Source organism: Corvus brachyrhynchos, unplaced genomic scaffold (assembly GCF_000691975.1).
Source record: "Corvus brachyrhynchos isolate BGI_N302 unplaced genomic scaffold, ASM69197v1 scaffold14, whole genome shotgun sequence".
NCBI classification, from domain to species: Eukaryota; Metazoa; Chordata; class Aves; order Passeriformes; family Corvidae; genus Corvus; species Corvus brachyrhynchos.
Genome location: NW_008239110.1, coordinates 16,315,548 through 16,336,313, shown reverse-complemented (window position 1 = coordinate 16,336,313; position 20,766 = coordinate 16,315,548). Strand labels below are relative to the sequence as shown.

At 36.7% G+C, this 20,766-nt stretch overlaps 1 protein-coding gene across 3 annotated transcripts in view; it reads right to left on the bottom strand.

Annotated features, from left to right (window-relative positions):
* LAMA2 (laminin subunit alpha 2) overlaps nucleotides 1-20,766 on the bottom strand; it is a 263,456-nt gene that overhangs the window by 197,386 nt on the left and 45,304 nt on the right. For all 3 annotated transcript variants that reach the window (XM_017739565.1, XM_017739567.1, XM_017739566.1), the window contains exons 8-11: nucleotides 19,417-19,516; nucleotides 10,934-11,094; nucleotides 7,233-7,373; nucleotides 5,631-5,804 (exon numbers count right to left, since the gene is read on the bottom strand). In XM_017739565.1, the coding sequence (XP_017595054.1) occupies nucleotides 5,631-5,804; nucleotides 7,233-7,373; nucleotides 10,934-11,094; nucleotides 19,417-19,516 (576 nt within the window). The remainder of the gene's footprint in view (nucleotides 1-5,630; nucleotides 5,805-7,232; nucleotides 7,374-10,933; nucleotides 11,095-19,416; nucleotides 19,517-20,766) is intronic.

Below are 20,766 nucleotides of genomic sequence, written 5' to 3'. Positions count from 1 at the left end.
ATTAAAAGCATTAACGAGGAACAAAGTGTGCAAAATTTACTTATCTCTTGGTGGTTCTCTACAGTCATGGGTAGCTGAGCCCCAAGTAGGACACTACTAATATTGTTCCACTTTGTACTGGGGATTGAGGAAAATTTGGCAAGCCACAGCTGTGAAAGAATCCAGAGACCTACCCCTGTCCATTTCACGGTGCCAAGCTGAAAGAATACTTCAAAGAAAAATAAAGAATCTAAACCAAATCATGAAATACAAATTAAGTAAACTTAAAGGAAGCATCAGTCAGATGGGGTTCAAATCCTTAAAATGTTTTGCTCTTCCCTTGGATGTCTGCTCTGTCTCATCTTTTCCATATCTGACTCTGCCAATTATCTCAATTTTTACAAGCTATATTGAAATAAGTGCTAATAAAATAAACCGCACATTTGGTATAAATTGAAGACAACTTCATACTGTTGACTGAGTCTGATTACCATGGTGACTTAGTTTCAGTCAGGCTAGTTTAGACTGTGATTTAAAATCAAACAACATTTTTTAGATTAATGTTACTTGTTATTAAATGAAAAACATACCAATAAACGAAACCATCTTTTTCTTAGAAGAATGCATTCCAGTATCAAAGACAAAAGATACTGAAGTGGCTGTCTTTATAAAATTTATTTTTTCTTTAGGTTTAAATGAATAATTTTAATTTTCTGCCAAGTGTTGTCTGTTGACTATTAAAAAAATTCCGAAATTTACAGTAACTCTAAATAACTTCAGGGGTGTTACACTGAATGGGTATTTCTTGCATACTACGTGCTGCTGGTGCCTATTACTGTTTTTTCTACAGATTTGGATAACATGCATATAACCCTACAAAATTGTTTTTGTTATGTTATGCCTAACACTTGAGGATCACATTCTCTACTCCGTTCCCAATTTGCTTTTGCAGGCTTGGAGATGTGCTTTATTACACATTCAAATCTGGGGCTGACGCTTTCATGTGCAGAAGGCATAAAAAAGGCAAATTCATCGTGAAGTACTGGCCTTACCACCACTGATGAAAATTCCCTCACAGAGTGAGCAGATACTTCAAGCACCTCTGCTACGTTACTGAAGGGTGACCTGCTTAAATTTGGACAACCCATATGCAGTCTTCTGCTGACGGCCTAAACTGCCCATATAACCAGCTGAAAGAAAGGGTTTTCTTACAAAGGCGTACAAAGAGAGATCATGCCAGCCCACCTAAATTTCACTGCTTCGCTTCCCTGACAATAAAAGTGATACAGACACATGCTTAAAAAAATCAGTCTGTTGGCTGAATTTAAGACACAGCTGAGTGTTGGAATTCTGCAGCTAGATTAATTTCATTTGGTCAAATAATTTCAAAACCAACTGATGGTAAAAAAGGTAGCTTCCAACTACAATTTAACTTGTACTTCATCCATTTACACCAAAAGGTATTATGTTAGATTGTTTTCCTTTTTTGAAGCAGGTGCTAAAAGGAAAGGAGTTGTGTGTCTATTTAACTCTATCACGTCCTATGATCAAGAAAATCTTGAGATCTGAAACCATGACAATACTAGATGAAGCTTTCTGGGCTTAGATGCATTCATAATTTAGGCCAATTGATCCTGGCATTTCAGTTCCAGCTGATTATTGTATTATTTATGCTTCTTTATGTTTTGGGTCTCAACTCCATCCCTCTCCCCTAGGAGCCATAGACTGCAATTTGCTTGCATTATTCTGCCTTTTGTATCAGAATTGCCTAAGAAATGAAAACAAATGGAAGGAAATAAACATAAAAGCCATGAGGATCTAGTCTATGATTATTTTATTATTCAATATTTAACGCTATGAGGTATTCTAGACAGTCTGAAATAGATAATATGTCACCAAAAAAACTGCTCACTCTATCCCAATCTAGTTTTCCACAAGTAAAGTACTTTTAAAGGGCTGACAGATTTTTAGAATTTGTATGTATTGACTACAGGCTTATTACAGTGTCTTCATGTCTGGACTCAAAGAAACAATGACTTAGAGAAGTCAGCAAATAGGTAATTAGCAAATAGCTAATTATAAAATAGCAGGCAAAAATAAATGAAGTGACAGGGTCAAAAGGTCCACTTCATTTTCTGTATGCACAGACTACATAAAACTTTCAGCTGTTGTCTTTAACTAGAAGTCAGAGAAAGAACAATTATCTACCATATGGCTGCTTTAGGTCTGTAGAGTTGACAAATATGATGTCCAACAACTTTTCCAAGAGGTAACAAAGCTTAACATTCAAACATCTCTTGCTTTAATTTTCAACACTCTCTGGCTTGATGAAGGACCAGCTTATCTTAACCTTACTTACAGTGAATGGCATGTACATCATGCTGTACAACTTAAATGATTCCTGTAAAACAGGGTTGGATTCCAGAAACTTCTCAATCCAAGTCTGCCAGTATGCATATAGTGGTTTTGATTTCCATCATGTCTGCAGTTTGAGTAATGGCAGCATTAGTCTCTGCTCAAAACCCAGATGGAAGAGTTAGATGGGATGTATTGTGTGCTGTTCCTTGAGACTTAACAATGCCCAGAGATTTGAGTTCTAAGATGAACCCCACCTAAGGACTGAATTAACCTGCAATTGCTGACCAAAGGTAGTGCCCTAATCATCTGAAAAAGGCAGGCTAAATCTCCACCTTCAAGTCAAAGTTGGCCCTTGAAAGGAAGATAAAACTAGCAGCTGCAGAGAAAAAAATAAAGCGTGTAACCAAAGATGGATGTTTTCTCATGAAATTTCAAGTGGCTTCAACCACCTCTCATGTTTGTGTCATGGAGGGGTGAGGAGGGGTGTCATATGTTTACATGTTTTGAATATCATGTTTACTTTTGTCTAATTGTGAGGGACTTCTACTCATCATACAAATTACGGAATTGCTTTTTGATGAAGCATCAGAGGCAGAGTATATACATAATGTTAGACTTCTGAAATACCACACACACCTAACGCTTCTGCAGTGACTTTAAATAAACAAGTGTTTTGCATTATCCTGCTGAGTTGGATATCTGATTTTTAATTAATTTCATACTTCCTTTTCAGTGCTGTGATCAAATGTTATACTGTAACTCATAACACTTTCAGACAAATTCTTAAAATGTTTTAGCATGGACACATGTTTAAAAGAAACTTACAGATCTGTTGTCAAAACAATTTAAGAAACTGCTAACAAAAACTAAATGGAGTTTTCAAATACCTAAAATGTAATTAGAGTTTATAGAATAATGCAATTTTTCAGATACTAGAAGGTTTAACAGAGGACAAGTCCTTATGATTGCTGCAATCCTTAGTTCGGTAGGCTATGATAAGGTAGGCAGGCAAGAATATAAACTGTTTTATGATACCTACTAAAACCTTAATACTAGCCACTTTAAATCCATTCCCTCAAATTATCCACTAGATATTTTATTTCTAGAAATTAAATTCCTCCAGATTACTCCCAAATGTATTCTGAATCAAAAACAGTGGTCGATTTTGCAGTTCAAATGCAAATTACATGGCTTTTTGAAAAATTACCTGATTTTATACAACAATGTTTAAGTTCTGGTAGCAGCACATATATTTAGAAGACTAAAAGGGCATGGTGATGTTAGACTAATTTGCTCATGTTTTTGTCCCACTCTGACATAAACAAGAATCCTGTACCATCTACAGCCTATTGTTATTTATAATGTCTCCGAGACACAGTCAAAGACCAGTATCACATAGCCTCGTGTCACTCAGATTTAGATGAAAAAGAAAAAGCTGAAGGCTGTGCAGGGGCATCCTATTTATAATGTTTTTCTCCTCCAAAAGAGGCAGTTGGAGATGGATGTAAAACAAGCAGATAGCACACATATGTCAGTCAACATCGAAGAGGCACACACAGGACACGCCAATTTCATATTAAAAGAATTATTTGATAAAAGGTTTTGGAGCTATATTTGAAAACTAGGAAATGCAGAATGGTTACTACCTCTTGCTATTCAATTATATTTTGGGGAATACTATTTAAGAGCAATAATTTTAACAATATAAAGGAGAGGCAGCTTTCTGTGACACAAGGTTTATAAATTACAACAGAAGTGTACATCTTGGTAAAAGACTTCCTAAAATTTTTTCTGTGTTTCTTAAGACAAAAATTATTAGAGTTTGCACGCTTGAAATACCAATGATTCTGTAGCTAGCAGTTATTCTCAAGAAAGGATGTTTTTATCTAGATTCAGCTATTTGGTTTTATTCAGTTTCAGCTATTTAGAGAAATGTTTTATTGAGTTTACAAATAAGGACTCTCAATATTCTATTTCCATTTCCCTTTCCATAGCATAAATCATCTGGCCTAGGCATGCCATTATGACTACAGTTTATGTGATACAACATGACAGTTAAGATGTACTGTGGTAATTCGAGTGCTTTCAGTGTTATTGTAGTATCAAAAATTTATATGGTTCAGTTATTAAGGCAAATTGCTTCATTCATACAGCGATATCTGACAGTAACCACAAAGGACCTCCAAATTACACTAAAAAAATATCTTCCACATTCAAATAATTTGTGCATATTCCTACCATTATTTCGCTCACTGACTAGAAGTAAGATGAAATTCTGTCAGGAAAAGTATCAGTTATTATTTCAGGGTAAGTTCACCAGACATGGAATATTATAGAAGAAACTCCCCCTTGCCCAGCCAAGTAAGCCTGACTCTCTTTAACAATTTATAGGCCATGAACAGGATGCCCAATTCTTCGGAATGAAGCTATTTAGTTTCAATGTGCTCACTTACCTTCTGTCATGTTGACTTTCAGCCAACAGGAAGAAATAAATAAATAAGAGGTTGACTAGCCTGAAGAGACTACAGAGGAAAACGTGCTCAAATACATCAGTGTTAGCGTTTCTGGTAAGTTTTAGCATAATCAGGGTTACAGTAAATGGAAAGCTGCTAAGTTTTCTTCACATTTAAGACTCATTCAGTGTTCAAATCTACTCTCTGGGAAAAAAAAAAGAGATTTTCATGAAAAAATATTAGTATTGTTAAAAAGTATGGAAGTATTGTGGATTTGGTATTAACCTGTGGGGTGTGAATATGTGTGTACATGCACACTTAGATACATGCAGACTTGAATACATGCATTAGAACTGTCACCACAGCATTTTCTGAGTTCCAGGGCAGAGAGATCCCCACACACAAGTTTCCCGACAAACACTAAAGTTTTGCAACACACCCCCACAACATCTGATACACAACCTGCATCTCTGAAAAGCAGATGAGGGAACTGGTTTTCAAAGCAGAGGACAAGGTGGGAAGAGAACAGGCCAAGCTCAACCACACACCAGCTAGTTCATTCAAAAACCAATGCTGTGAACTATCTGGACTTCTCTAACACCTGACAGCAGGTGACCAAAGAGGGCTCAAGATTAAAGGTACTTAGTTAACTTTTTCTACCTAACTTTTTGCCTCACGTGGATACTCCACACAGGTGATTCCTTTCTGCTTGCAATTTTTCTGGTCAAATAGCTAACCAATTTAATTGGTTATTAACCTCAGTTCCACCCCCCCTTCAGAGCCTTACCTTTTTTCTCAATACATACAATTAGTGTTTAGGCTGGTATCATCTGCACTTACTTTGTTGCCCAAATAAGAACTGGGTGCACTCCAATAGTAAATCTGTGGCAGTAATTTTTGCGCAATCACGTTGCTGATGCTAAGCTGCTGATGCCCATCAAATCTCTTCTGCATGGGGATAACTCTGATGAGACCTGGTAAGTCACTCAGATACCAACCATTCATGTCTTCTATCTATAATGATAGGAAGGCAAATAAATAAATAAAACTCACATTACATTAAGAATCAGGACACCAATCATTTCAATAGTCACAGCTTCTCATTCTTCCATTTTTTAAAAAACTGTTTGGGTTTAACAGCAGTGTAGGAACCATGGAAAACACAAAGTAGTAACAGAAAACACTTCTTATTGTATGTGACTGGGAGTTACAACTTCTGAGTTTGAAATAACTGCAAGTATTTGCATTCTGTGCTTCATGGCTCAGAGCAAGAAGGAAATTCTATCATACAAACATATGTGCAAGAACATACATATACAAATACTATGCAAGTTTTCAATAAATAGTATCAGTCACAGATTGTACAGAAGATGAGCTGACAAATGAATATACATTTTCTGATTGCTGTAGGCAGCATAATTTAAAATAATTTTCAATGCTAAAACCTTAAAACTTACAAGTTCAGATATACTTTTTATACTTTTATACTTTTTTTGGTGCTGGAAAGCACCAGAACTTGAATTTCTGAAATCCCATAACTAGAAATGAATCATCAGAGAAGAGCACACTGTTCATACAAGGATGGTTTCTGGAGCCTGGATACAAGCAGAACAATAAATGAGCTCAGCCATGGAATGGAAAATTTCCCAAGTTGCTGGCACATAAATAAGAACACTAGACATATATGATGTTATTTGCAGACTTCCAGCAAAACAGTATGGCCAAAATCAGGAGCTAGTAGACCTGGAATACATTTCCCAAACTCAATCTACAGGCATGAATATGTAGCATACATCCGTTTCAGTGGAATCAGTGTCCGGGCTTTGAGAACTAATTTACAGTTTATAGTATATTTGCAGGCTAAAGACATTTTTCTACAGTACAAATAAGAACAGTAGGTTCATCTCCCTCTCACATCCTTTCCTAGGAATGCAGCATACAAAAGAAATGCATTCAAAATGCCCCCTGCAAGGCATTCCTTTTTCTTACTTAAGCTGTGTGCTGTACATTTAGTGTTTCAAAATTCTTAATTACTTCAGGTCTAGAAATTTAATAATTACCTGGAAAAGAGGTTGCCCTATGGATATGATGCATTTAACTCAGGAGTTGTTATACATGCACGTTCCAGGACTGTGTTTATGCATGTGGCTTCATTTTTTATTGTTATAGCTTCTTTTGTGCTTTTCACTGTTCTAACTGCTCTATTTCAGAACTTTCTCACAAAGAAGAGAGACAAAGCTTGTAAACATTTGCTTTTGGACAGATGAAAAATATCACAGAATTGTAGAATAGCTCCAGTTGGAAGGGACCCATAAGGAACATGAACTCACATGGGGCATAATGAACATGCATGATCTTCTAATAAGAAGAAACACAGTGACAATGGTCAGTGACAACACACAAAAGCAATTATATGTACTGGTGTGGTATTCTTTTTCTTACACTTCTGTAGGTAAAGTGAGAGTTAGTGCAGACGTTTGTTTTCCCAGAGCAGAAGCATTCCTCACAGCCTTCGGGATTATTTTGCTGAAGATTGAAGAAACCTGGTTTGCAACGATCACAGTTTTCTCCTTCAACGTGTTCCTGGAAAGGCACATTAGAGTATTGCTTCAGTTGTCATAGATGAGAATTAAGAGATTACTGGCTTTTTACTCTTCAGGAGGCCTCTAAAGACATTTATAGGAAAGACTTCCTTATTTATGAATGTTAGTAGCAAATCCTTTACACAATAAAAGGTACTATGTGGCTGCATGTAAATAAAAGGACAAATTTGGACATTAAAGAGTTGTCATTTTTCTTCTCTACGAATGGATATACTTTATTTCAGGGAATAATCTAATTTATATCCTTTACACTTGAGAGTCTCAGAGGGCAAGGAAGTATGGCACAATGTTATGACCTTTACAACAGCAGTATGTAGGTACGACTGATAAAATCATGCACATCCAACTGATGCAAACTACCGGTACATAGCAGTAGTCATACTAATCATTCAGAGTATCAGTTTTTTAGAGGTCTGTCATCAGTATCTGAATTCAGGATATATATGAGTGCTAAAAGGGCTGTACTTCTTTCCATTATCACATGTGTTTGCCAGCCATGCAGCCAGGTTTGCAAACGTGTACCCTGCAGAAAGACAGGCACTAAATATACGTGAGCTATTCTAAACTTAGCATTTGGTAATCATATTTTTCATAGAAAGCTCATGTTGTGCATTAAATCCCACTATCTTACGCTATAAATCAATTTGTCCTATAGGCAAAATTAAAGCCAGGTTTTCTACAAGGAATATGTTGCAAGAGGCTCATGACATGGTGCTGGCTTAGTAATTCAGTATTTTCTCCAACATAGCTCAGGAAATTTTTCCCCTTTCAGAAGTATTATGCACACTCTCTTTAACCCTGGAGACAGCTCTCTGTGGTATGCACACAGGAGCAATCTGTTGGCTCAGCATCAGCGGAGAATGAACACCTCATAAAAACCCTGCCTACACTGTGTAGTCTAGGATAGCTCAAAATACACAGCTCCAAAGTAAATTCACTGAAAGCCATTTGATAGCCTCCTGGTTAAGATGTGGCCAAGATGGAAGAAGCAGGGCAAAGCAGGTAGAGGTATAGGGAAAAGTGATAGAGAATGCATGAATCAAGAGAAAATAGAGACAGTGTGCAGGAAGGGGCAATGACCAGCAAAAAGGGAGATACAATAAAAATGTAGTAAGGTTTTTCACCACTAATTTTACAGTAACAATATGTGTAGCAAAGTATCTTTGCTCTGTCTCTACTGCTGTGCTCTATACTCCTCTTCAATAATATGGAGACTATTAAACAAACCACAAGTGTCTTTAATAAAACTCTTAAGTTATCAGTCAATTACATTTAACTTCAACATCTCATTAATCTCAAGACTGGCATTTTTACACTTTCACCAGAAATCTTGGGATTTATCAATTCATATTACTGCCATAGGTATGTCAAAATCAACTGGTTACTCATGCTTCATGTGCAAAGTAATGAGGGCACCATCTGGGCACAGAGATACTCTCACTCATTATTTAAGAAACTAGAATTACGAACACCAGTCCCAAAAGTTTCATACCATGTTGATATGCTTAGTGTATGCAGAGTGGGAAAAGGAAAATAAAAAGAGAGCTCCAAAGCAAATGTGTTTAAATGCAAAGTTGCCCACTCTGCAGTCACAAACATCATCTATGAGTAAAACCGATAGAATTCTATTGAGTAGGCAGCAAATTCAGTGAATAATAGATAAATAAAAATCAGAGTTGGAAAGGAGATCTAACCTATTCTTCAGCAAATAAAACAATGTTTCTGCAACCCCATGTATTTCTCAATACTTTTCAGTGCAGTATTAAGCTATCCACAGATGAGACTTTGACGACATACATTCATAAAGTTGCAATAATTAAGGAAAAAAGGCCTTTATAGTTGCCCCCCCGTTCTGTATTTTAGTTTACTCTAGTTAATGTGATAAAGATAACAATCTAACGCCCACTTAGTTGCATTTTGCTGCTTACAGTAAGAACTGCTTTTCAGCTATTTCCTTTACAAGAAAACTATCTTTAGCAAATTTACAGCTCATCATAGGTAATTGAAAGATGTGATTAAAAGAAGGGAAGCATTTTTCCTAAGACCTGCTATTAACCAGACGTCCCACTTTATTCTTCATATGGAGCATAACTAATCTGATGATTTCAGTGTCCCTTTGACCATACTCTGCTTTGATTTTAATTTGAAGATTGCTAGTGAAAATAAATGTGTATGCATCTGTCTCTCAGCTATCTACAAAAAGTATCATTTTTCTCCCACAAGCACTTAAAAAGGGACTGGAGGAGCACAAAGAAGACAAAAGATGAACAATGAGGGAAAAGTGCACATAATGAGAACTCTCTGGAATAGGAACAATTATTTCTATTCCTTAATTGTTCATTTTGGTCTGCGTGTACTAACAGGTCATGGCTTTACTTCAATAACATTGTAAGAGTCATTAAGCAATAGTTATCTGGTATTTAGCATAATACACCTTCATCAAAGCTCAATTCCAAGCCAGAACACAGCAAAATCACCCTTTTATAATCTTCTAGACTTGATGGCTAAGTAATTAGAAATGTGATATTGATGATCTTATTTCTGACAGAAAGCACGTGGCTGCTACATAAAGTGAGGATAAGGTTAATTCTCTAAGTAGATTTCAGTGCTATTCAGCTGTCAAACCAGGGCTTTGTGTGTGTCCGCAGCATGAGATTGAAGCATTTTTTGCACATTCCTGTATTTAAGATGTCATATAAGTATTTTTAAATTCTCATTTGTGACTAATTCTGTTAATGAAATTTTGGAAGGGAATTCCCACAAGTACAGTACAGAAAAATTGATCCACAGTACAGTAAGCTGTCCTTTGGGCATATTCATGGTCACTCACTAGACTGTGACTTAGAAAGCACAACCATTTCTAAAGCTTTTCTTACAGCTAGGTATTTTGTAAGTGGATACATGTGCTTTAAAATGCTTTTCATTTCAATATAATATCAAGACATAGTTTGATGGAGGTACACAATGGCACACAGAGAAAAACGCTCTTAAATATTCTTCCCAGAAATTAAGAAATGCTTCCTACAGAAAGGATAGATTTTGGTTTTTTAAACATTAGAGATTTCTAAACAACCATCCTAAGGCAGGAAAGAATGCCATATATCAGTAATGAGTACTCCTAAAAGGCAACTTTCTTGTTTTAATAGATCATCTGTTCACTTCATTTTCTCTTTTTGAGTGACATTTATGGGTTACTTTTAGAATCCACAATACTGTAAACATAATTTCTGAGTAGATAAGGATGGAGTTTGAAACAAATGATGCACAGATTTCTTAAGTATCCGTTCATTACAGATTTCTAAGGACTTGTATGACTGGCAGCAAGCTCCTAGGTAACTATGTTGATTGCAGTGAGTTCTGAGATGACACAAGACTACCTAAGATATTACAGGACCAAGAACAAGTGTTCTGTGAGAAGTGGCTAACATAGATACTAACAGAGCTAGGTAGACCAGTGGAATGCTCTGGCATAAAAAAAAGAGCATTAATTGCAGTATCATCAATATCTTTCTATGGCTCAGAAGAATTTGACATCCATACCTTGCAGATGCAGGGACCTATGCAGGGGTCATCATTTTCACTGCCCTCGAGGGAGCAGTTGCAGGGCAGGCACTCAGGATATCCTGTATAACCCAAGGCACATTGACTGCAGCTTTCTCCTGCATAGCCGGTCTTGCAGTGACAGAAACCAGGCAACAAATCTACGAGAAGAGGGAGAAAACATGAGATATATTTCATTTTTCATTATTATTGTCAGATATATGTGTTACAGTGCTCAAAGCAACACCTTTGGTAGGTTTAACACTAGGGTGTTTACTGTTGCTCACACCACCATCTATTTAACTCAGAGTCATCTGAGAGAGATGTAAGAATGAACAATGTAAGAATAGGGCATGTATACAGTGATTTGAATTCTGAGCTTCCAGAAATCTGCGTATTAGAAATCTTGAAAATTGAAACTTATCCCTGCTTCCTTGGATCTAACAGTCCCTGAAAACCTTCTCTTCCATTATATTCATCTAAAGACCTTTCAACATGCTTTTACTTTCAGAATCCATAAGGCTCCCTAGCAGGGAGTTCCACATTTAGCCTTGTATAGTGTGAAGGAAAACACACTGATGTGTGTTAAATCTCTGTTTACTGCCATCTAATAGTCATATCATAGAAAAGAGCAAGTAACCATTCACTTTATCCATGTCATCTGTGATTTCAATATACCTCTCATATCCTACATGACATTTTTATTTCATATGCCACAAATTCCTAAACCTACTCAATACCTCTACAGAGAAACTGCTTGGTGTGGCCAAAAACCTCTGTTCTTCTCTGCACTGTTTCCAGTTCTAATAAATTTCTTAAGAAGGGAGTGCATAGTGTAGACTGGTTTGGTTGGTTTTTCTGATGATTTTTTTTCAGTTGTTTTTTAAAAAACAGTCACATTTCCTTAGGCCCTGTTGATGTTTTTGACCACGGCTGAGACACAACTGAGTTGACAGACCTGAGGCACAGTCCGAGGTAATTCCAAGAGCTGTTTCACAACCCGTAGTGCCTAATTCAGAAATCACTGTAATCACTGTACAAGTAGAACTACTTTTCTCAGTGTTCTACTTTTTCTGTAATTGCTACAAAAATTCATCATTTATTTTACTACCCAGCCACTGACTATCTTGAAATCCTTCTGAACATTTTGCAGTTCTTTCATTTTTCTATGCTGAAAGATTTTGTACTTGCTAACTTTGTCACCTTCCTACTCATCCCTTCTCCAGGTTAAATATGAATATTTCCAACGGTTCATATTGATCATCACTGTGAAAATGGTCCATTTAGTCTTTCAACCAAGTACTAAGCCATGAAAGAACCTTTTCTCCTTATACTATTACACTTTCTTTTGTGGATTTTGGTAAAAGATCTTGTCAAAACCTTTTGAAAATCAAAATACAATATTAATCAAATGAGCCTTTGTTCACATATTCATTTAATCTTTCAAACATATTTATAAGGCAGACTGTCCTCTACATAAAACCCCTGGTCTTGAGTTTTGCCCATTTTTGCCACATTTCAGAAATGGTATAAATCATTTATTGTATGTGATTTGCTTGGAACAGAAACCAGACTTCCTGATTCTAGTTTCTTGGAACACTCTGTCTTTCTTTTGGATAAACAGTGTCTATTTAAAATTAATTTCTGTTTTTAAAAATATTATAAGCTATATATAATGCCTCAAGCAACTCAATTTTCAACTACTCAATTCATCCTGAAGCCATGGATAAATATGCTACATGCCTGACAAATTTTGATTCTGCATTATCAGCTTGCTTTAAACCTGACACTTCTGTTTGAGGCAGTTCTTCTGACTTGTCCCCATGAACAAAGACTCCCAAGTGGGAAATTCCCTGAGCTACTCCATTCACTGTTAAAAAGAATTATTATAGCTTTTCTGCTGTGTCCCTTTCTTTCTTGAGGTGTCCATTTATATCTTGATTACACCTAAGCCATATTTAACTCCTACTGCATTTGCATCTCTAGCAGTCTGATTCTGATTTATCTGAATAAGGACTTCTTAGCAATATCTATGTATTTTGTAAATTATTCCTTGAAATATGTGTACTTATTATTAAGAGTGACTTTCTAGAATCTGTCACAATTTATATTCTTTTCTATTATCCTCAGTTGGAAATAACTCCTGATTTTCAGTGAGTTTCTTTTTATTGTTTAAATAGATTTTTTTAGCTTAATGGCATTGCTTGAATAATTTTGAACCAGAGAAATGCATCTTCTCTGAATGTCTAATATGCAGTCTATAAACCCTAAGCTTGCCATTAGCAGTCTTGGATTGTTCATTTTTATTTTCCTTTTATAGGTTTCCTTGTTTTGATTAAGTTGTTTTTCAGGGAGGCTTTCTCATTCCTACAAGAATGTTGAATTTGACTGCCATTCAGGAGGAGAGTTTTAAAACAGTCCCTCATGCATAAATCCAGAGGTGCTTCTCCTTTTTATGGCTTCTCTAACTAGCTATTTGAAGAAGCAGCCACCTACAGGAGTCTTAAATTACATTATCTATTAATCTATACAGAGGTGAAATTCAATCTGTCTACTCTAACCTTGCAGCCTCTTTGATCTCCTGTAGCACATCATTAATGACTGTCACCTTCTTGATCTGTCCTAATTATATACAGAATTTCAGTGCATGAAATTTCTGTTACTTACTATCTCAAAGTGATGTGCTCCATGGGTTTTGATGCCTTTGGCTCAGCTGATTCTCAAATTTCTGAGTTATTCTCCTCTCAAACAGCTACCATCAAGGCCCCACAGCACAGCAGGCCACAAGCTCCTGTAATCTGGGTCAATACATCCTAACTGGACAATCTGGAACAGAGAAACTTTTGTTCCTTCCAGATGAAAATACCCAGCTATACTCCAGGGTTCGCAGTAAAAGACAGGCAAGTCTACTCTTTAGATGTGAGCCCATCTCATTTGAAAGCTTCAGGAACTGATATCTCACAAATGAAGTCTCAGCAAGCTCAAATTCAATTACATGTCTCAGTATGGAACTCCCAAATGGTCATTTAAATCTACAGTCTCTCCTCCATTGCCCACTTTGTCCATTTTTTTTTAGCTCCCCAACAAGAACCATCCCTTCTCCTGCTCTTCCATTCTATGCAGTTATTGAAAACTCTACTGTCACCAGCCCGGCCTGCCCCATTCTTACACAGCAGTCAGAGGTATGGATAACCTCAGCAGAGCACTTATCAGCACACCTCACACTCCACATGAGAGAGAGGAAGGCAGGAGACTGCTACGTGTCATACACTCTTCCAGCTCTCACGCTTGCTGATACAGTTACTCTGTGTACTTGATTTGGCTCCATGCCTTCTTTCATTTACAGCCCTTGCGAGATCTCAGCTCTCCCTGTGTTACACGGCATGTAAATTCCTCGCAGTGTCCACTGGTTATTTTTGATGAGGCTGCTGTAGTGCATCTTTAATGTACATTATGCCAACAGTCTAACTAAATTTCAGTTTAGGACAGATGTTTCAGGTCTGCCTCATTTCTGTTGTAATTAACTGGTATTTCAGAAGAAGGACATCTTTTGCTTTCGATCTATGACTTCATAGGTCTTGTTTGAATGGGGCTTTATTTGATGCAGATATTATTATTCCCTATTTTCTCCCTGCATATTATCAGTTTCTGTCCTTTCAGCATACAGGGGCTTTGAAAATGCACCCTAGCGGATGAGTCATCTTGAAATATGAGTTTTACCAGTTAGTTTTTACCTAGCCTAGCAGTCTTTCAAAACTGCACAAAAATAAATGCGTGCAAAAGCATGCACCAGACCCTTAAAAAACCCTGCGATCCTAAGACTGGCCTCCTGTCATTTTCACTCCTGTTCAACAGCATATAGATTTCAAAAATAATTTCATGGGAGTCAGTGGGACTGCTTGCTGCGCAAAGTACTACAAAGCCTGAATAAAGATCAAGATGTCTAGATCTTACTTATCCTAAAATGTCTGAGGACACTTTTCAGCAAAAATAAACATCTGTCATTGGCATTATATTGTACATAAAGAAGGAATAGGAGAAAAAATGATAGCATGCCCTGAAGACTGAGCCACAAAACTCTTCCAGGTTCCAAACCTCTCAGTTCTTGCAGGTGCTTAAAAGCCAAGTAAAATGGCTATTTGTTAAAATCTAGCCATTAGAGCTTGAAATAAGAGTACTGATTCACGGAGAAAACCCTAATTACTGGAGTTGAGAGTAGTTCTAAATGGTTGGACCTTCACTTCTGTATGGAAAACTGCAATATCGGCAATGGTCAAGTTTAGCTATTATTAGGATGAATTGAATACAGGTGGAAAAGTTCAGTTTTAAAATTATTGCCTTGCAGTTACCAAACCTAGAGGCTTTTTCATCAGTTTATTTTATGATTGATCCCAAGTCCTCTTTTTTATATTGCTCACTAACATACGATATAGGATTGCCGTGAAAGAATATTTTAAAAGCATTCTTGAAGACTCAAAACCAAAACTACACTTTACAAGCTAGAATAGTAATATTTGATTCTAGAATATTGACTGAGACACATGAGGACAAAGTTATACTATGCTGATCAAAATGGAAATTATACACACTTAATATACAACAAGATTTTTTTCTTTCCTGAAACAATGAATGCTACATTAAAAAGCAGCTTCTCTATGCCCTGCTCTTATCTAGCAAAACCTGATTATGACTACAGGATGCAGTTATTTAAATCCTCCTGATGCATTTCATCAATGCACCACAGTTATTATAGTATTTGCTACAATTTTCCATTTTAATTGCTGCTTACCTACTGTACTCAAGAACACAGAATGTACAGCTCCAGCTTTATTTTACTTTAGAACTGTTCAGAAGATTATATCCCCAGTGATATTCCTTACTATCGTATTTCCATTGTAGTTTAATGTCTTTTACTTTCTCAAAGCATTTACTTAACACACATTTAAAAAGCATATTCCCATCCTACACCAAGCAAATAATTTATCCTCAAACAACTAGCCAGCAACTCCTAAGATGTATTTCAACCCACCCAGAGTGTTCCTTCTGGTTCACTAGTGAATAGATAGATTCCTTCAGACAGATCCTGCTTTCCAGCCTTTCCTTTATGAACACTCACCAGTGCTTCAAACCCAACTGCTACGCAGGGTGAGCAGTATGCAGCAAGAAGAATTTTATCAGTGTACACAAATGTGAGAGAGGAAAAAAGGGAAGAAGTGATCTGCTTTCAGAATAGTTTTTGGCTAAAAGTTGTATCCAGACTCACTCATGATTCTAAAACAACCACTTCTGTTACCACAACAATCTTTTCTTAAAAGAAATACTAGAAAGGCTTTTCCTTTCAACTGGCATTATTGTGTCTTTTTTGTTGAATAAGGCATTACAGTCACAAATACGTGACTGGTTCAAGAACTATAAACAAACGTAATGTGCAAGAAGTAAACAGTTTTCCTAATGTGTCGGAACCTTATTTAGTACAAGAAGTAAAAACAAACGCAAATTAACAGTAAGAACAAAGAGCAAAGAACAAGACCATTGCAGGCAGAATAGCTATGACGCCCAGATATTTGTAGAGCTGGCTTATTTTTGTTGTTGAGGTCTTAAAATAGGCAAATAATAAGATAAATATATATATCAAAATTATCCTCTGGCCATTGTCTAGACAGTGCAGTGTCCACTTGTCACTAGACTTCCAAGACTGGGCACGACACAGACAACTGAGAACAAATGCATGGACTACTTTGGGGAGGGAATTCAATATATGATGGTAGTTACCTAAACATTCATGCTTGTCACATATGTGTTCAAACACACAATAAGCTATACAGTAAATAACTTGGAAACAGAAGACATCAATGGGTTTTTAAAAGGAGTAAATGAAAAAAATTAATTCATGTGTTACAAACAGCTGATTCAACAGAAATTAAGAATACTCTAACATGCTCAAAAGCAACAGGCCTCCAACCAACTGCATCAGCATGAGTTAAGTTTCAGGAAGATGAGGAGAAGCTGGTTACAGTCAGGACAGAAAAAGATGAGAGTTTTCATTTTGTGAGGAGAACAAAAGAACTCTGGTTCTTTGTACTGGAGAAACTAAAGCATTCAACAGTTTCTTGGAATGCCTGGGGCCAGATGTGCAGGACTGTCTACTTGCAATAAAAGTAAAAGGTGGCAAAACATTAAAAGATAATCCAATTTTGGAGATGTTATCTTCAACATGTTAGCATGACATGTTTCTTGATTTTCTAGAAAGACACAGTTAATGTTCCAAACAGGAGTTTTAATTCTCTTCTTAGAGAGATTCAAAAATGAGGCAAGAGAAGAATTTGCCAGAAAGAAGATCAGAGCACTAAAAAGGCAGAAGGAGACATAACAAGGTGTCAAAGCATGGTACCACCTTGTCAGATTTAAAAAGTGTAAGCAGATTTAGAAAGCAACTTTGAGATGGTTTAGATCTGTTGAATGCTCAGATGCATAAGACATTTTGAGAGCTCCTAAGGACACCATTACTGACAATCAAAGAAGATGGAAAAATGTCTCTATCTTTTTGCTTCCCTCTTCTTGTGAGAGAGGAGCTGTCAGCCTGTTAAGTGCTGATCAGCTGCCAGGCCCGAGGAGGATGACCCACACCAGGGGCCAGCAAAGGTGTGAAAAGAGAGACTGCAGCAGCGACAGGAGTGAGAGAGCAAGCAGCTGCATAACATGCAAGTGGGACATCACATTTTTTTGAATTAATCATTCCCCATCTCAAAATCACAATCTGAGAGGTTCTTTTGTTGCACTGTCATCTGTAACCTGTTTAATCTCACCCACAGGCTTGGTACAGACATTGCAGAGTCTTGCTGTGTTTTTGCCAGCTTTGGGATTCATCCTCTTTTCTGCTCGTACTGTCTCTCACTGCTCTGGGTATCCATGCCCAGATGCTGGCAGTGGGGAGAGGGCTGCAGAGGAGCCTCTGCGAGAAAAAGAACGGGGCTGCTCTGTGCCAGACACAGCCAGGTCCCAACAGGGTGCACAGCTAAGCACCTCAGCCAGCCAGGTCAGAGAATGGAGAAGGGGAAGGAGAAGCTCCAGAGCAGATATACTTCTGCAGCTCTAGGCTGGAGCAGATATCCACACTCCAGCCCATGAAGGAAAAGTTGGATGTTTCTTGAAGGAACTACATCCCATGGAGAACCACTGGCAGAGAAATTTTTTTCGTGATGTAGGCCCATGGAAAACACCCACCCTGGAGCTGGGGAAAAGTGTGAGGAGGAAGAAGTGTCAGAAGGAACTGTTATGACCACTGTTATGACTCCTGCTCACCATCACTTGTGGTAGTGAGGGAGGAGATAGAGGAGGAGTCTGGAATAAAGAAGTGAGGTTGAGTCTGGAGGGAAAAAAAAAAGAAGGTGGGGGAAGAGGAGTATTTTTAATTTTTGTCTTTGCTTATCACTATCTGAATCTATTTCAATTGGTAATAAGGTAAATTAATTTTACCCAAGTAAAGTCTATTTTGCCCAGGACAATAATTGGCAAATGATTTCCTGGTCTTTACTTTGGCCCATGAGCTGCCTCATCTTATGTTCTGCCCCTGTCCTGCCGAGAACGGCAGTGAGAGAGTGGCTGGGTGGACAGCTGCAGCCAGCCAAGATCAACCCACCAGAGATATCACTGGGACAGTAAATCAGTATCATTTTATTGAACTGATGCAATCAGTACATGGTTATTACATAGATTTTATACCTTTGGGCCCTGTCTTTGCATCTCTGCCATGGTGCTTTTATGTTCTATTGATCTCTATTGTAAAGGATTGCTACATCTCATCAATAGGTTGTAATTAGCCCAATTTATACACCTCTTAAGAACTGACCTAGAGTTTTGTTATCTTCCTACAATATTTTCAGATGTTTTACAATGAAAGAACCAAAAAGTATGGCAATTCATTGTTTTCAAAGCCCAATTAACAGTTTATTGTCTTTGTGAACACAGCTTTTGCAGAGCTATGGTAAGCATCTTGCTATCCTATATGAATAATACAGAAAGCAAATAAATACCTTTCAAGAATAATTTTTAGATTTCAAATGGAAATATGCTTAGATAGGAAAATATATTAAAATATATTAAAACATTATTGTTGCATGAGTTGTAATCTCTGTAAAAGAAGAAAGCTCTTTAATTTTAATGCCAAAATTCTTCAATATTTTCCACTGGGAATATTCTTCCAAACATACACAAGTTTCCCAGCCATGAATCTGAAAGAAGCCTCAGCAAATTGGGAATATGAGTTTCAAAAAAAAAAAAAAAAAACAAAGAGATAAAAAAAAAAAAAAAAAAACCATGCCATTGGATTACTGTTTGCATGAGTAAAATTTTAAAAAACCCACAACAAACCAAAATCAACCCTTTTTTTTTTTTCTTGTTAAAGATATCAAAAATGTGATTCAGCTTTTCTTTGACCATTGCTGATCTTCATCTTTAATATGCCTGTATTTGAGGGATCTTACCTCCTTCCATATGTTTCTCATCCTTGACACAAGTATCATTTAAAGACCCATTTGGATCACAGGAACACGGCTGGCATGGATTTGGGTTATCTGGCAGTACCTACAAAAATAAAGATTTTAGAAGGAAAAAACCTTACCTTCAATAATTGGAAACTTTTATTTACATCTTAAATAAAAAGTAGGAGAGAACGACTTCTGTGTAGGTGGCTTACACTTTAGCAAAAATGGGACAGCTGATAAACTTAGTCCATGCATACTATGACAAGAAGAAAAGGCCTCAGATTGCACCACAGATTGGATATTATGGAAAAGTTTCTTCAGAGAAAGGGTTGTCAAACATTGGAATGGACTGCCCCAAAAAGTGGTAGTCACCATCCCTGCAGGCATTTAAAATATGTGTAGATGTGGCACTTAAGGAATTGTTTAGTGGTGGACTTGGCAGTGTTAGGTTAAAGGTTGGATAAGAGGTCCTTTCCAACATAAATGATTCTAGGTTCTGTGATTCTATTAAAGCTACATTTTGGATTTTTATTTAGAAATATGTTGTGACTTAGATCTAAATATGTTTTCAACTAAAAAAATACAAGGTGTAGAGGTTGTAACAGAACCTTATATAATTAAACTCAAAAACTGCAATGAAGTAGATTTTAAGCATTTACTTCCTAAAGTAATATTGACAAGTAGATCAGTTGCTCTGGTCAACATGATTCAAAAAACTAACTAAAGTTAGCTAGTCAGTAAGAGAGCCAAAAAGTAACTGAAGAAAAGTGAATATTAAACCATGGAACAATTTCCTTTTGTTCTTGAAAGGTTACCTCAACCAAACTCAAACCTTGGTCAAATATCAAACTAGGAATATAAATTAGAAGTTGTGCACGAACTAGGTACATACATATACTATAAACATGCTATACCAACACACATATATGTATCAAATTCCTTTTAGTTGGATGATAACTTGATTCAGAGGGAAAAATCAAGTGCCCTACTGCTGAAGAAATCAGTTCTCAGTACTCCTTTTCTTAAGTTCTAAGGCTAAATCCAGTCTATCAGGGAAAACGTAATTACTGCTATTTGCTGATGTTTTCTATGTTTGAAGATTGAACACCAATCAGACTAAGGGCCATTATTTACCCAACTGAAAATATACAGATGAAATATAAGCAATTCAAGCACACACTAATAGTGTAGCTGTCTAAAGCACAGGAATGACCCATATTGACAGTACAACCTAATATAAGATTCAACTTTTGACAGCTTCCACTTAGATGAAAATACAGTCTTATATGATGAAATACAAAAAACAATTTCCAGTGCACTGAAATTTAAAGACATTCATGAAACACTATA